The 17,579-nt window shown below is 36.6% G+C and overlaps 2 protein-coding genes across 2 annotated transcripts; one reads left to right on the forward strand and one right to left on the reverse strand.

The window, feature by feature from the left end:
- The first annotated feature begins 5,146 nt into the window (after positions 1–5,146).
- LOC137747545 (uncharacterized) lies at positions 5,147–7,255 on the forward strand. The gene is made up of 4 exons (XM_068487675.1): positions 5,147–5,582; positions 5,672–5,786; positions 5,868–5,982; positions 6,181–7,255. The coding sequence occupies exons 1-4, from the start codon at positions 5,482–5,484 to the stop codon at positions 7,113–7,115; spliced, it is 1,266 nt and encodes a 421-aa protein (XP_068343776.1). The 5' UTR covers positions 5,147–5,481; the 3' UTR covers positions 7,116–7,255.
- A 2,777-nt stretch (positions 7,256–10,032) lies between these two features.
- LOC137747547 (umecyanin-like) lies at positions 10,033–11,215 on the reverse strand. Its single transcript, XM_068487676.1, has 2 exons — positions 10,984–11,215; positions 10,033–10,507 (listed from the first exon to the last, which is right to left on the reverse strand). Exons 1-2 carry the CDS (start codon positions 11,162–11,164, stop codon positions 10,170–10,172), a joined length of 519 nt encoding a protein of 172 aa, XP_068343777.1. The 5' UTR covers positions 11,165–11,215; the 3' UTR covers positions 10,033–10,169.
- Between the last annotated feature and the right edge of the window lie 6,364 nt (positions 11,216–17,579).

The raw sequence follows: 17,579 nt of genomic DNA on the forward strand, positions 1-17,579 counted from the left end.
CCTTCCCTTCACCCGCACCAATTTCAATTTTTTTTTTGTTCTTCTCTCTCCTCCTCCTTCTTCTTCTTCTCCTGGGGCGAAACTGGATTTGTCACTTTTTTTTTTTTTCCCGTTCTTCTTCTCTCTCCTTCTTCTTGGGCCGAAATTGGGTATGAATTTTTTTTTTCTTTTTGTTTTTTGTTTTTTGTTTTTTGTTTTTTGTTTTTTGTTTTTGCGCTGCAGGTAGAGGGAAAAAGGGGACTAAGATGAAGATGGGGAGGAGACAGAGAGGGTTCTTCTTCTTCTTGGGCCGAAACTAGGTTCGAAATTTTATTTATTTATTTTATTTTTTTGTTTCTGAGTTGCAGGTAGAGGGAAAAAGGGGAAGAAGATGAAGATGGGGGAGGAGAGATGAGTGCGCGTTGGGTTGGTTGGGGGGGGGACGAATTGGGTTCGGTTGGGGTTTTTTTTTTTTTTTTTTTTTTTTCTTTTCTCCTTCTTCTTCTTCTTCTTCTTCTTCCGCAGGAGGGGATGTTTTAATTTTTTTTTCTTCTTCTTCTTCCTTCTTTTGGGTTGCAGTTTGGGTTTTTTTTTTTTTTTTCCTCCTCCTCTTCTTCCTCTTTGCCTCCTCCTTCTTCTTCCACGGGCGGGCCGGGAGGCGGGGGTTGAGTTGATGTGTTTTCTTCTTCCTCCTTCTCCTTCTTCTTCTCCTTCTTCTTCCTTCTTCTTCCTTCTTCTAGGATTTTTTTTTTTTTTTTTTTTTGGGTTGCAGTTTCCATTTTTTTTTTTTTTCCTCCTCCTTCTTCTTCGGTTCTTCCTCCTTCTCCTGGGGGGGGGGGGGGTGGGGGTTGGGTTTTCAAATTTTCTTTTTCTTTTTCTTTTTTTGTGTTAAGGATTAAGTAGGAAGAAGGTGAAGATGGGGAAGAGAGAGAAGGGGGGAAGGGACGACCAAGTTTTTTTTAATTTTAATTTTTACATATACTTTTATTTATTATTTTAATATTTAAAAAATATTAAATATTTTTTTTACTTTTTAATAATTTTTTAATAGAAAGTGGGTTTCGAATCAAGTCACGTCAGCACTTAACAGAAAAAGGTCTGACATTGTCACAAATTCGTAAGATGATATATGATATTGTTAATTTTAGGTATGAAAGTGTCATGACACCAATAGTTGAGGTTGTTTTTTGTACTTTACCCTTGATTTTTTAGTGTAAAAAAATGATTTTTCGTTAAAGTTCCCTTTAATTAATGCTAGTTAAAATTTGGAATAGTATAAATTGTATAATATTTGTTTATGTTCAGGCACTCTTACAAAGAAATGACCTTATTCTATTCAGCCTCAAGCATTACACTTCGAGTTGAATTATGAAATAATATGCGCTTACTTTCCCAGTGATGGAGGAAGTTTTTGGCATGGACGCTCATATAGTATGGTTATCCGACCAAAGATTTAGCGAGTGAGACTAAAAGAGGGGTCGATGGGGTGGAACGAATGCGCTTAGATAATTTTTATGTTTTGATTGAACGAGTGATGTGATTCATCCGGACAGAATTTCTTCAAACATTGGGCTTGATGGCATGGTGATGCAGAAGAGAGTCGTCGGAGTTAAGGGTCCAATCCATAACAATGGTCCAATTGAATATGATTCAGTAATCCAATGGCCCTGTTCTGTTGAAAAGGAGATGAAAACAATGTTCATTGAATCGAATTGAGATTTTATTTGAATCTTTGTGTCTGGAGGGGAATGATTCGAAGATTCGGATCATTCATTTTAAATTCTACAGTCCCTATTAGCCCATCTATTCGTCCACTTCATACAAATTAAGGGTTTAGATCTCTCTCCTCTATTTGAACGATTCAAATTTCTCAATCTGTCAATTCTTGAAAGCGAGGAATTCCATTGAATCAACATTTATGGCGACCAACTCAGACTGTAGCTTTCTCTGTGGGTCATGGCAAAATTAAAATACAATGTTGAAATTTTGAATACATTTGGTACGTAAAAACAAAAACCAAAAAAGCAAAGAAACGTTTGGAAGCTTTCCTTTTCACCTGCATGACAAAGATTAAATTAAGGTTTATCAACATTGTGGTCCGTCCTAACATTTCACTAATAATTTTGGTAGGGTTGTACGGACAAGTATTCTTTTCAGATTTTCTTTATGAGGATCCAGATATCAATTAATTGTGTTCGTTTATCATACATCGTGCGATTAATTTTCGTTAGGTACTATTTATATTCAATTTTAAATTAAAATTTTAAAATGATTTCTAACTTCACGATATACGATAAACGGGCACGATTGATTGATCATCTGGATCCTCACAAAGAGGATCCGAAGAGAATCCTATTCCGGGTTGTACGATTAGGGTAACTTTAACAATGAATATGGAGTCGAATGGTATTGTATTTAACTAATTATTCTGAAAAGGTTGTCACAAGTACAACTCTTATAACCAGGATCTCCGGATTCTTTTGGTGAGAATTCTAGGGATTTGTAAATGGTGTCTGTTCATCGTACATTGTGCCGTCAATTATTGTTAGGTACTGTTTGTATTTAACTTTAAATAAAAATATTTAAAATGATTTATGACTACACGATGTACAATAAATGGATATGATTTACGAATTCCGGGAATCCTCACAAAGAGGATCCGGCGAGGATCCGGATTCCTCTTATAATGAATAAGATTAGAATAGAGTTGGATGAAACTAAAACACGAGTTCTGTGATTTTGTGAGTGAGAATAATGTCGTATAAATAATGTGGTTGAACAACCTTGTTCAAGTTTATTTTTTAAATTGAGATGAATGTAAGTCCCACATTGAAAACTTGATAGAACTCCACGCTTGTTGGATTTTGGAAGTGGTTAAGTCAGAGACAGTTTTGATGTGATTAGTAGTGAGTCATGAATTAAACTTTGAAATGTTGATTTATTTTAGTCAATGATACTCATAATATCTATGCATCATGATGTATGTTATTTACAAAATTAAAGGCTAACTAGCAGCACTCTTGATATTGTTTCGATAACATGTCGGTATTACGAGACAATGGTCAGGTGTAGATCTATCATGCAATATAAGCTCTAGAGAAAGGCAACCGGCCAAAAAACTAATATGAAAAGAAACACGTGTAGTTGTACTTGAAAGTTAGTTGGCAATTGGGACTGCTCAGAAATTGGAGGGACTGGGTGTACAAGGCAGAAGTAGAAGGGTTCCAAGCCTCATGGCCTACTACAACTACCTACCTATGCTTTGAGAGGTCCTTTTGCTTTGTAAAGGTATTTAGAGTGTACAGCCATTTTCATAAGAGGGCGACACATGATAGCTTTGTAAGTGTGGTTTCATGGCAGTGTTCACTAGACCACTCACAACCGATCAACAGGAAAAAGGCTGCTAAACGACACTACGCTCAAAATTTTCGTAGGTTTTGGTGTATTCTAGATTATCGAATTTTTGTTGAAAGTATTAATTAAACATCAGAGAAATAAAGGATCTTGTATGTACTTCTAAGTAGTTGAGTTGCTCCTTATATTACCAATTGATTTTACGGTGGAAGCCTAACTTTTTTCATGGTACAAGAGCAGGTTGTCCCGCGTGTGAAGCTCAACTGCCACACGTGCTCCTTGTCACCCAATTTATATTGTCCACGTGCTAGACTTGAAAATTCGACACAAGTGAGGGGTCATGCTAAGAGTATCAATCCCACATCGGGAGAAAAAAAACCCTGCGTATGCTTATCAGTAGTTGGGTTACTTCACATATTGCTAATTTATCTTATAGTAAAACCTCAATTTTCTTCACTTTTGACCGTTAGATAATCCCTAATTAAAAATCTAACAACCTAAAACTTCAGTTTACAAAATACACCGGAACATACTAAATAACCCACTTTGCTATGTAACTGCACATATATATAAGGTATTCCCTTTATTTATGAGTTCCATTAAAATTGTGGGTAAGGAGTATTTAGTTCCAACATGCTTTCATATTTCTGCAGGTATTCATAAATATAAATTTATGATAGTACTCAAAAATGGGAGGATGCACCCACTATGACAGTCTAATTAGCTGCCATTGGATGCGTCAACCACGTAATGGTTGTCCATGTCAATACTTCCATCTACCTTTCATGCCGGGCAAAGGTGAACTCAACTACGAGGAGCGGAATTTTCGTAGGATTGTCTGGATAGAGATTACATTATGTCTCGTAACTAAGACATTATCGTAATGGCACTGTTAATGTCACTTAGTACCCATATATTACCGACTTATTAGCATTTTAAACACTGTGTAGTGCCTACCTTAGATTGAATTTTTGTTTATCTCATTTTCACTTTTTGAATAGGTGGCAAGCTTTTGTAATGCGACGGTGTCATGAGAATTGTATTATGGTTACAAGACTCTGACTCTCACTCTTCCCTTAAAGAGAGACCAACTCTTTACACAGGACATGGCCGCTGTTTAGGTTGGATGAGACCCAAATATAGCCTTATGTTTTTATGATAGACACTTGGAAACTACCCAAAATCTTCTCCAACTATACAATTAAATTTTAAGTTACTTGTGCTCCCTAGTTTATTAAAAGAGTAATTCATATTCGTCAAAAAGTGTCATAAAGCTACCAACAAGGGTTAGTTGAATTGGTAATGATTGTTTTCTTTACTAGAGTAAAGTCTCACTGCCGTCAATCCCTCTTGATGGACGGTTTCTAAAAGTAAAAAAGGGGCTAACATCCCTCTGTAAGACTGTAAGTCTTCAAAGAAACTTGTATGTCTTGACCCTTGAATAGAGTAGCCTCCCCCTAACTTTTTTAACTAAAAAAGGTGTCATAAAGCTTATGGAATCTAAAACCTAGTATTTATCTTTACATTTGAAATTCTGAACGATGGTAATTAGTGCAAATATTTGCACACCTACATTGAGATTTGAGAAGGGGAAAAAGCCATGTTATGTGACAAATCTCTCAAGTATGATGTCCATTTCTCCTTGCTACCACAAGGTTAAAGATAGGGTGTCAATTTTCCCTTCGAGTTTGTGTCTGCCCATGCTGGGTCAATTGCTGAATGAAATAGGGAGGGACACAATTTTACAGGCACAATCTGATGCCCACGCACAACGGTCCAAGGCACAATAACTCTCTCTCTCTCTCCTCTCTCTCTCTCCCCTTCCTTCTTTCCCGAAGAGGGTGACCCCCTACACACCCCAAAGGAAAAGATTGAGCATCAAAACTATGGTAAACCCTCTAAATTATTGGGGGAAGACAAAAGCAGGGGAAAGCGACCCTTCCTCTTTCCCCATGTACTACCCAGCAAAAAACTGTCCCGCCCCATTACACAATCCAGAGGGAAAGAGAGATTAAAGCACAACTAACCCATCACTCCACTACATGTAGGTTCTACCGTTCTTGAGTCCCGGGACTAATTTATCCTCCCTCCAAAACCCACTATTTCTCTTCCTCCTTGGGATTATTGCCCTGCTCCTGCTCTGCCGAGATGCCTAGGCCGGGCCCGAGGCCGTATGAGTGTGTCCGGCGAGCTTGGCATAGCGATAGGCACCAACCCATGAGAGGTTCCATCATTCAGCAGATTTTCAGGTACTGGGTCCTCTTTGTTTCCATGGATTTCTTGGTAAAGGTGTCTGCTTGTTCACATTTTGCTGACCGCCCACCACCTGTTTGATTAGGGTCGTCAATGAGGTTCACAGCTCCGTAACGAAGAAGAACAAGGAATGGCAAGAGAAGCTGCCTTTGGTGGTGTTAAGAGCAGAGGAAATTATGTATTCCAAAGCCAATTCTGAGGTTTTTCTCGTTTCCCTTTCGGTTTTTCATTCGCTCTTTTTGGTTGTTCCGTCGGTCATTTTTTGCTTTGTTTTGTTGAAGGCTGAGTACATGAATCTCGACACGCTATGGGACAGAGCAAATGACGCGGTTAACACGATTATCCGGCGAGATGAGGGCACTGAAACCGGGGAGCTTCTGCCGCCGTGTGTCGAAGGTAACATTGTACTGATTTCTTTGCAGTCTGTTGAATTGAACTGTGAAATTATGCTACTGGGTTGTTCTCATTTTCAATGTATATTAGCTCATTGCTCAAGCTTGGTTTAGTTCGTAAGAAGATATTATTGTGCAGAATGAATACACTAGAGGTGTGATATGTATGTGTGTTTTGGTTCCTCCTCTTTATGTTGTTCAGCTGCCCTTAATCTGGGTTGCACTCCAGTAAGAGCTTCGAGAAGCCAACGCCACAGTAATCCGAGGAGTTACCTCACTCCAAGAGCTCAAGACCCCGCATCTACCCCTGCTAGGGTTTTGGATAAAACTACAGATGAACAGCGCCCTCAGTTTTCTCCGCATCACTCTAGCAATCAATTGAACTTTACAAAAGCCTTGAATGTGAGTTCTGTGCATTTGGTCCCAGAATCTTACGGCCGCATCAACCAAAGTACTAACCTCACTAGCCCTCTGAATTACCCTTTTGCACTTGAGAATTTTCCTGCCGGCCATAACCAGTTAGCAACACTGTCAACCAACAATCCCTTGAACTTGGGTTCAGTATATCCATTATATTATGGAACTCACCATCAACCCCAAAAGCTCCAGGTCGGTCATCAGGCTTCAGAAAATACACATTCTATGACTATACATGTTGGTACTCCAATTGTTACATCAGTTGTGGAGCCTATAAAGCAGAACCTTTTCTCCTCTCAAGGTGCTGAAAATGTGTCACACGGATTCACACAAGAAGTCATGGACACCCAGGAGAAGCCACGAGAAACGGAATGTGATTTATCGTTGACGCTGGGTCCTGCTCTCCACCCATCTACTCAAAGAAGCTTGGCCAGTGAAATGGAAGATTTTGGTTCAATAAATTCTCAAGAGTGGGGAAAGTTAAATGATTTTTCTTCACCGAGAAGTAAGGAAATCTGTTTCTTTCCCACAAAGACTGCTTATGATCGCTTTGAGTCCACTTCCAGTATGTGGAATTCAGAGAGCGGTCGGAGTTCTGAGGCAACTATAAGGAAGCGCAAGGCACCTTTTAGTACCAATGAGGAAGATAGACAATTTTGCTGGCAACCAGATGTCATTCCCAACAGGTTTACTGGTCGAACTACAGGGCCTGGTTTGTAGACTCTTTCCCTACTGTAGTATATATGCTTCAAAATCCGAGATGCCAATATATTGTTGAATCCTATTATGAGAGGCTCTCTTCTTATGTAGCTCTGATTGCGAAATTTCTCTAGTTGATTTTAGTTGCTAGTTGCATTAATGGAAAGATGTGAGTTGTAAATGAAACTTGAGTTGGATTCATATCGTAGAACAATGTCCTGGTATCATAACTAAAGCTTGAAACATCGAACTTCCAGATCATTAACACTGCATTGCTTAGACTTATAGTTGAGCGAAATTTCCAGAAATAAGTGTTGTGGGTTGAGGGTATGAGAGCTATATGGGACCGTGTAAAGATGGAAGTTCGACTGTGCTTGAACCAACGGTGCAGATGAAGAAGCGAGAACCGGTAGAATTGAGTTCCGTCCTTACTCCTGGTCCCAGTACGATCCCAGGGTCACCGCAGCTATCATATTCTTCTTTTGTTGCTATTTCCCCCACGTTTCAGTCCAATTCAACACTGCAATGCCAAAAATTCACAACAATAAGTTAACAACAAAGATATATACATATTCATGAACTCGGACGCAAGAGTTGGAAACATGCAACTGTCCTAACTTATGTCTACTTAGGTTAACAACAAAGATATATAAATACTCATATGAACTTGGACACAAGGCCCGGGAACAATTAATGCCCTCCCATTAGCTGACCTAACTCACGTCTAGTTGTTACTGGAAAATGGAAAGCGCACTTACCAACTGTATCTCCTATTTGGAATGTCTTTGAGGCAGCGCAGTCGGAGTAAAAGGAGGTGTATAAGGGCAAGCCACCGCCATACTCACCAACCAAGCCATCATCATATTAATATCTCTGCGGCTGCCCATTTCCTTACGCCTGGTGAATATTTTGATCGGCCTACGTGTTTTTCGGTGATCTGCAAGTACTTTTTCTTGGATCGACGTACGTGTTTTTCATTTTTCGTTTATAAATATGCATGCGTACGATTTATGAAATCAATTTTCTAATAAATTAAGCATATATGTTGTATGTGTGGCGGGAAAACCTTGAAAACTTTGAACAAGTTGAATATAACCCTGCATTGCCTGGTGATTTTGATGCACTCTAAAAGAAAAAAGAAGAAAGAAATCACCAAGTTTTACCAGTTCCATCGTCCCAGAGTCAAAGACTTACTGGTTCATTGCGTGACGCCCTTGGACTCCCACACACGACCTGGTCTATGAATCTACGATTTCTTCATTTTAACGTCTAGTTTTCAAAGAACAAGTATCTTTACTCTGTCCCAACACTACATGCTTGCTATGCTTTAAAGTATAAACGCGTTGTTTATTTATATTATAACACGTAATTCTAGCTCCAACGACACTCAACCGAAAAGTTATCTGATAGGGAAGGAATAAAAAAGAAAACAATTACACGTGTGAAAGATGTCTTTTTGCCCTTGACCTTGTCCTTGCCCTCCTAAAACAGATGGACTTGCTCTAACCTGCCATTTATATTCAGACATGCCCTGGTCTAAAAAGACTCTAATTATGCTGACTGCAGTCGTTTGAGTTCAAGTGAGGTATGCAAAAGAGAATGTTTCCAACTTCAAATGTTTACTTAACCCTCGTCACAAACGGGTGCCAAAGCAACGTTACCGAGTTTTGTCACCCTTGCCTAATCCGTGGCTATAAGTATCATATTTTGGCTTTCTCCTTCTGCACAAATATTCAAATATGCAAATCACACCCTGATTAGTACCGTGCCAACTGGATCACATTGACATGAAGCTGGCCAACGTGGCCAGAAGCTAGTCAGTAGAGTTATCGCCGGAACTAAACCTATCGTTCCTAGTCCGACTCTATCCCCACCAGCACCGCCGCGGCCAAACTCCACTTACCAGCTCTAACACCTGTTGCCACCGCTTTTTCTATTTGTTATCTCTACCATAGTCATGTCTTTCTTCTTGTACTTACATCTAAATATTAACTCTATAACGTATATATTTTTTTATAGCAGTAATGCTAATTGATCACATCTATATCGACTATGATAATGCTTGTGTCCTTTACGTGGGGGACTTACTTGTTCCACCAATTACAATTAATGAACTTTTACCATCTGAATATCATAATCAAAATCATTTATTCTCTTTATCATCATCTAAAGATTATATGTGCAAAAAAAAAAAAAAAAATCATTCAATTTGAGATGTTTTAGCCATTCACATGTATGAAACAAATGGACGGTTCATCATGAGGATGTTACTTTTTATCGAAACTGTTGATTGGCATAATCGTAAGTAAGGGGACACAAACATTATCCTATAAAATATATGACCGCTTTTGTTAGAAGGTGATCAACCATAGTAGATGGGATGTGTGATTAATTTAAAATATTGTCACTCTAACCGTTCTAATTTCATGTAAATTCTTCTCTTAAGAGAGAAATGATACATAATGTAGAACAAGGAACACCATTCTATATATTAATTTATCAAAATTTTTGTTAAGAAGGTTCTATCGATCATACAATAAAAGCGTTAATCAAACCACATGGAACAAAATTATTTAAACTTCTACTGATTGACCAGGTCCAGCTCAATTGACAAAGCTAGGCTTAATTTTGCACATTTGGGGGCCTTATATTCCACATCGCAATTTGATATGTAATAGTACATTTTGTGGGAATGTGAGACCAAATTATGCAAGTGTTTATAAAAAGTTGGGTTATTTTTTATATTATTAATTTGTTTTATAGTATAATTTTAATTTTCTTTATGAAATCAGAGCAAGTCGGCTCACGTGTGATGTACACTGGCCACATGTACTTCACGTCATCCAATTTATGTTTTTCATGTCTTAGGCTTGAAAATTCGCCACACGTGAGGGCGTGCAAGAATGTGAGAACAAAGTCCCACATCAGACCAAAACCATGCAAGGGAATTGAACTACTTTTTATATTGCCAAATTTTAAGATAAAACCTCATTCAACATTTCCAAAAGAAAACAATATCAATAAACATAATCTGCAGAAACAGCATAACATGAATTGTAAATTAAGTAAGTACATTTAGTTAAAGCTAAGGAAGGAGATGACTAGTGCAGTGCAGAGGATTAGGGCAACAATATTAAGGCTGAGAGAAGAAGCGCCGTTCCATTCCCACCAATGATCATCATCATCGTTATCTCCTGATGAAGAATAATCTCCTCCAATTCTGATAGTCACCTTCTGCCCTAATCTACTGCAGTGACTATCTTCCGTGCATATGAAGTAACGGGTCAAGTTGGACGTCAGTACAATTCTTGTAGGGCTGGAATCATAGAAACCAAGAGGGTTGTCCTTTGAGCAGCTATCGTAATCAGCCTGTGTTACTTCAGCTACTCTGTGTTCCCCGCTCCATTTGAATTCTGCAAAATGATTGAGATATAAAGTTAAGCTGATGTTTATCAATCAGAAAGGATAAACTCTCTTTGTAGGAAGAGATGATGCGCTGTGAACACCTCACTTATACTCAAATTTCTTCGTTTTTTAATCTTACTTATGGACATTGTTGACTATTAGGGTAACAAGTGGCCCTCTAGAACTTCGATTTTAAGTCCTAACTAAGAATTTTGGTCTACTTAAAACCTAAATCAAAGTGATTATTAACCAATTCGAGACTAAAATTTCTAGTCTCGAATGATGATTTTACACCCTAAAACTTCAACCATGTTAACAAATGGGATAAAAGTTGAAGACGAATGAGTATAAATAGGATTTTCTCAACGCGTACTGCTTTTAAAGACATGACGTCATGCACAAAGACGGACTGAATAAAAGGCCAATTTGAATGATGATTTAGAGGTAAGAAAGTCGGTTGTGAACTAATTAACTTACGACTTACCTATTGTATCACCAATCTGAAATCTCTTTGCGTTAGCCCAGGTGGAATAGGCAACAGAGCCAGCTGGAGGAATAGTCCAGCCTAAATCATCCCCAACAGTGTAGGTTTCAGCTGTGGCACCCTTCCACAAGGCCACTACAATAAGAAGCAAGCAACCGATCAATCCCTTTTGACTCACCATTTACCCTAATCTCTTCTTTCTCTTTCGAAGTGTTTTGGTGTATGAATCAGTTATTAATGTCGACTACTTATACACAAACAGAATAATGAGCAAAAGATAGAGTTCGCAGCGGGTGCCTTTTGGAAGGGAGTTCCTATTGTTTTCAAATAAGGCGGCTGAAGCCAACTTTAACTGATCAGAGGTTTGACCATATTGTATATCGACCTTTTTTCTTTTGAGAATAAAACGTGTTCTTCTGGAAGCAAAGAACAAAACATAAGGATTATTGTACAACCTTAGGATATTATTAATGTGTATCAACGTTGACCAAAGTTAGTGAATAGAGAAAGTGATGTACATCAGATGGCTGAAACTAGCTATCAACATTATTGTCACGGACTTGAGATCGGCAAAAATTATGAATTCAAAATGCGAGTAAATTTAAATAGATAAAAATCTAAAATGAGAGAAAATAATAGGGGAATTTGGGGTTGGAGACAAATAGTTAGACAAGATTACTCACAAAAAGGGAATGAGATTATTGGAAAGGGTGTAATTAGTTCATATAGTTAAGCAATCGGGACCAAGTGGTATAGCTGAAAGAAAATTGAGATTCTACCAAAAACTAATTGACAATACATGGAGTAACACAACTTGTTTTTAAACCAATGTAAGATCCCTTCTCTAATCAATGTGAGATTCATTCTCAACACACTTCATCACATCGGGCGAACCCTCTTAGAAATGAAAACTGGATTTGCCTGACTCCTTCAACCTATTGGTCGAGTTACTTGTTTCCACTTGCCTTACAAGTCGAGCCTAGCACATGTGCAAAACAAATCGGGTGACGTGGAGCATGTGTGGTATTTGGGCTTGACACATGAGACAACATGCTCTAATACCATGAAGAAAGTTGAGGTTCCACCATAAAATCAATTAACAATATTGAGAGTAGCTCAATTTCTTATAAACTCATACAAGGTCCCTTCTCCCATCAAGGAGGGATTCATTCTTAACATGCTTCTTCATGTGTGGCGGATTTTCAAGCCAAACACGTGAACAACACAAGAAATGTGATGTACATGGATAACATGTGACCATTGGGTTTCACACGTGGAACAACCAACTCTGACATTGTGAAGGAAGTTGAGGTTCCATCATAAAACCAACTGGAAAAACGAGGAATAACTCAACTTACCTATAAGCCCAAGCAAATTCTCTTCTCCCATCAATGTGGGATTCACTCTCAATATAGGCATGGTATGAGATGTGCAATGTTTGTTCATTCATTTATATGAATTAATGAGAATAGAGACAAGAAATTTGCATTGTAATATGCATATATCAATAATGATTTGATACTTGACCACACGATGTACTTATTTAGCTTTGTCAATTTACTGTGATAATGTGTATGCCCTTGTTACTATTGATACTCACCCCTCCACAAATATTCTTTTTGTAGGTTTACAAACTAGACATTGGTAAGATAGACGGATGAGATCGAATTAGATAGGAGGGAAGGAATTTTATTTCTTCTTGCAGTTGTAAGAAAATATTGATTAATTTTACAAGAGGAATTCACTTTCAACCAATTTTAGGTTCTTTTTGTTTATTTAAATTTGACTCACTTCAAATTCGAAATTGCATGACAGTTATCACTAGAACTAACCCTGTTGTTTCTAGTCCAAAATTGCCCCTATCCCCATCGTCGTCGCCAAACTCCGCTTTAGCTGCGACGTCCGTTGCCACCACTTTGTTTGCAATCGTGTCTACTATCATGCTATGTTCTTATTAATCCACATGCTGTAATATGATCTTACACATGTCAATTGGCAGCCATTGTGACTTGCTTTCGAGGCCCCCTAATTTCATTTTGGACCTCCTAGTTGAGGATTGCTTGTGACTGATTTTACTGGTTACTTGTAATCTCTGATGTACTGTCTGGATTGGGGCTGTTTTGGCTCCAATCTCTGAAGATTACCATCGCAACTTTTCAAAAAGAAAAATAAAATAAAAATGCGTGACTATATGTGATGGTGACACCAAATAACTTATCTTGAATTTTAATTGTACCTCCACATGTGTAACATGTATCATTTTATAAATTTTTACCAATGTATTATTTGACTATTTCTGAGAAGGTGAGTTTTTCTTATCTGATAGGTATGAATAATAGGCGTTAATCATAACGCATGGCTGGTATAGATTTATTGAGCCACAATTTATCCTCGGATTGACTAAAGTCTAAACTGAGCACGACCAAACCCATCTCAATGGACAGAGCTGGCCTTAATTAATTCATCCAAAAAATTCGAGAAGGCTTAAATAGATTAATTTCCCGTGATGATAGGATAGTCAGAAGATATAGCTCATGTGGTAAAAAATTATTAAGATTGAAACCCCTATAGTAAAGTCTGTAAGGATTGAGGCTCACATGCTAACATAAGGCTATCTTCCGACTGCTCTATCATCATGGAACTAATAATCCAATTAGGCCAAAAAATAAAACCCAAAACTTTCCGAAACATTCGAACAAATAAAACAAAGTCCAAAACTTCCAACTCTTAATGGAAAATCTTTGCTTTATGATTAATGAAAAGAATCAATCAAAATGATGAACATAATTTCAAAAACACATGAATATAAATTAGGTATTAAGTAGAATTAATTAAGAGAATTTTAACGAAATGCTTCCGGTACTGTTCACTTTAACAAAAAACCACATTTTTACACTAAAAAGTCAATCCTGATACTATTCACTTTACATTTTATTTTGTCCTTATCGTTAAAACTCAAAGTTTTCAAATCATTTTCATTAGATTTCTATTAATTAAAGCTATAGAAGAAGATGGCCATCGCAGTGAGAGAAGAAGATGGCCATCGCAGTGAGAGAAGAAGAGGCGTTGCGGTCCCACCAGCGATCATCATCTTCAGAAATGTTGATAGTCACCTTCTGCCCTAGATCACTGCAGTGAGTATCTACCGTGCAGAAGAAGTAACTGGTCACGTTGGAAGTCAGTGTAATACTTGCAGGGCTGGAATCATAACTCCACTTGAATACTGCAAAACAATTTTAGAAAAATAAATAAACAGATGTTCACCAATCAAAAGGAGAAATTTTCTTTGCACAAATTCATTTAAAGGGTCGATCCAGGTTCTAATTTGAAGAAATAGAGATCACTCTTATCAAAATCTCTGCCTAGCATCTCTTAGGCCATTGCCTAGACGATAGACGGTTGGCCATCGCCACAATTAATCGCTAGACGTTTGAAAATTAAGAAAGAGTACCTAGACTGCCTAACTGTCTTAGTTGCGACTCTCACTTAAACACAAAATAGATAACGTTCATTTTGCATTTTATTTTTTTAATAAATTGTAAGACACTTGTTGAATATTTAGATGAAGACTTAGTTTACGCTTGTTTTTCATGTTTTCAATATGTTCTAATACGTTATAATTTATATGTTCTAAATACAATTATCTATTTTTAAGTATAAGTAGACATTTATTTATATGTTATATAATAAAGTTAATAAAAAAAATAAAAATAAAAAACCTAGGCCCCCACTCAACTAGTGCCTAGCGCCAACCTTGCTAGAGATTAATTTTCTCAATGCAACTTGTTTATAAAGAAATGACGTCCTGCACAGAGCTGAACTAATCAGTAAGAAAGAACAAACATTAATGAAGATTTAGAGGAAGAAATTTTTAGTTATTTATTGTATCATTAATCTGAAATCTCTGTGTTAGCCCAGGTGGAGTAGGCAGTAGAGCCAGCTGGAGGAATAGTCCATTCCAAATCGATCGTCTCCGGCCGACTGTGTAAGTATCAGCTGCGGCACCGCCGAACAAGGCCACTGCAACAAGAAGAAAGCAACCAACCAACCTCATAAGACTCACCATTTCTCTCCTGTGTGTTCTTCTTTACTTCGTCCCTGTCTACAAACCCTAATCTCTTCTTTTACTCTTTGCAAATTTTGTTTTTTGTTTGTTTTTGTGTGTGCAGATGATGATTGATTTAACGTCGGCTACTTATACGAAAGAGAAGGATGACCAAAATCTATAGAATTTTATTATTTTCGACATTTCGAAAGCGAGTTTCATTGTTTTCCAACTTGAACAGATAATCTAGAAGTTTGACCTTCTTACACACGCGGGCACACTCACACACACACATATATATACATATATAGGAAATTATTATTGACATTCTAAAAATCTCATTCTGTATTTCTCAGAAGTGTATTTTTCTTTTCAAATATAAAATGTTTGAAGTTTAGAATAAGATTTTTGAAGCACCAATAACAATTCCCATATATATATATATATTATTTTCTTTTTAAAAATAGTTAAAGTGTTTTTCTAGAAGCAAAGACCAAAAAGACTTGTATAATATTGTACAATCTGGGAAGAGTCATCAATTTTGGATTTGACCTCAAATTCCCAACAAGATCCTTTCCAAATCCTCTTGATGAGGATCTTAGAGATTCGTGAATCGTGTCCGTTCATCGTATATTGTGCGATTAGTTTTTGTCAGGTATCGTTTGTATTTAATTTTAAATAAAAATATTTAAAATGATCTCTGACCGTATGATGTACGATGAACTGACACGATTCACGAATCTTCAATATTCTCACAAAGATCGTCCGATGAGGATCCGGATTCCTCAAATTCAACCCTTTTTTTTTCCGGGTTTTTTGGGTGCAATTGAGCAAAGCAAATTAAAAAATAAAAAAAAATAAAAAAAAAACTACGTAAGTTCTTCATCATCTTGTTTTTCCATATTTAGTAATTTGTATGTATAGTAAACTCGATCTGTCTCTACTTTTTAGTATCGCCCTGTACAACAAGGATTTTATTTTTTATTTTTTATCACGATCCTAAAGTAATGGTGATGCTCATCATCTTATGGATTTGAACTCCGTTAATGACTAATCTAATAAAATCTATCATTTGACCAAAAATAAAAAAAGTAATTGTTATGCTCATCACCTTATTTATCATCATTAGATGCGTTTAAATTTAGAAATTTGTATAGAGGATAGATACAAATCTTAAAATTTTAATTCATCTAATAATAATAAATAAAATGGTGAGTATTATCACTATTTGAGGGTAGTTAATATTATCATCACTTGAGGGTGTAAACAAAAATACACCCCTTGTAACAATGTGAAGGGTATATTTGCCAAGAGACTAAATTGTAATCAGACGAAATGGAATAGGCAGGCATCATGGCCCAAGTCAAATGTTTTGACTTGAACTAGGTGCGTTTTGTATTGTTGCGCTTGGGCTCCAAGATAGGTAGATATCACAACGAGAATGTATATATATTATGGGGTGTGATATCTACACAAACCTTATTTTACTTCTTATACATTTTTTTAATTTTTTACCGTCGGATCGGATGAATTAAAGAAGATCAACAAACATAAATTATCAAGGATGTGTGAGAAGTAAAATATGGTGCGTGGATAACACACCCTTAGATTGTATGACTCAACGTAACAAGTAAAAGCGAAACCAAGAACATACAGAAGTATGTACACCAGCAAAAGGATCAGATTAACCACAAATTTTGTTTGATTGATGATATGAAGATAACAACCGTATTAGCAAAGTTAAAGTTGCTTTTATAGAAAATTTTCATTGTGTTTTTAGGGAATAAAGTATTATAAATTTTTAGAAATGTCAACAACAGTTAACTACGTAATTATTAACGGGTATAGTACATATAGTTGTTTTTTCGTATGAGTCAAAGTATTTTGAACGTATCAGTTACAAATTAAACATGAGCAATGGAAGAAGAAGAAAAGATTGATCAACGAAACTTAGTAGAAATGTTTAAAACAAAGTTATGCTATGGTCATTTTAATTTCATTTTACGAAACCATGCCAAGTGGGTCTTTCTGCTTTTTGCCACTGTCTTTTAATATTCGTTATACGTCTCTTTGTCTTAATTGAATAATGTTTCTTTTTTTGTCAAACAAATCTAACTATTGTGTGGCTAAACTGGATTTGTTCTCTCTTTTGAGTCTTGACAACTGAAAGGCTTTGGCATTGAACAAACCCAATTGCAAAAATTAAGCACGTAATATCTTTGACAAAGCAAGAAATTATCTTAGAAGATGAGGGGCACTATGGCACCGTGTCAAACCAAACAAATTAAGTTGTTGAAAGAGTTGGTAAAATTGAAAACGAAGTATATAATATATCTGACTTTGTAGTTCAATTTGTTAGAAACATTCACCTTTGTAGAAATTTTGTTTTCGACGGTTCATATATATATATATATATATATATATTGATTTGTATTTTAAAAGAATCAAACAATCTACTTTATTGCATTTAATTTTTACTTTGTTGGAGAGTCTCAAATTTAAATTTTATAGAAAAAAATTGTTGAAAAAACTCTGAAGAATTTAATTGAAT

This window comes from Pyrus communis, chromosome 10 (genome assembly GCF_963583255.1).
Source record: "Pyrus communis chromosome 10, drPyrComm1.1, whole genome shotgun sequence".
NCBI lineage: Eukaryota > Viridiplantae > Streptophyta > Magnoliopsida > Rosales > Rosaceae > Pyrus > Pyrus communis.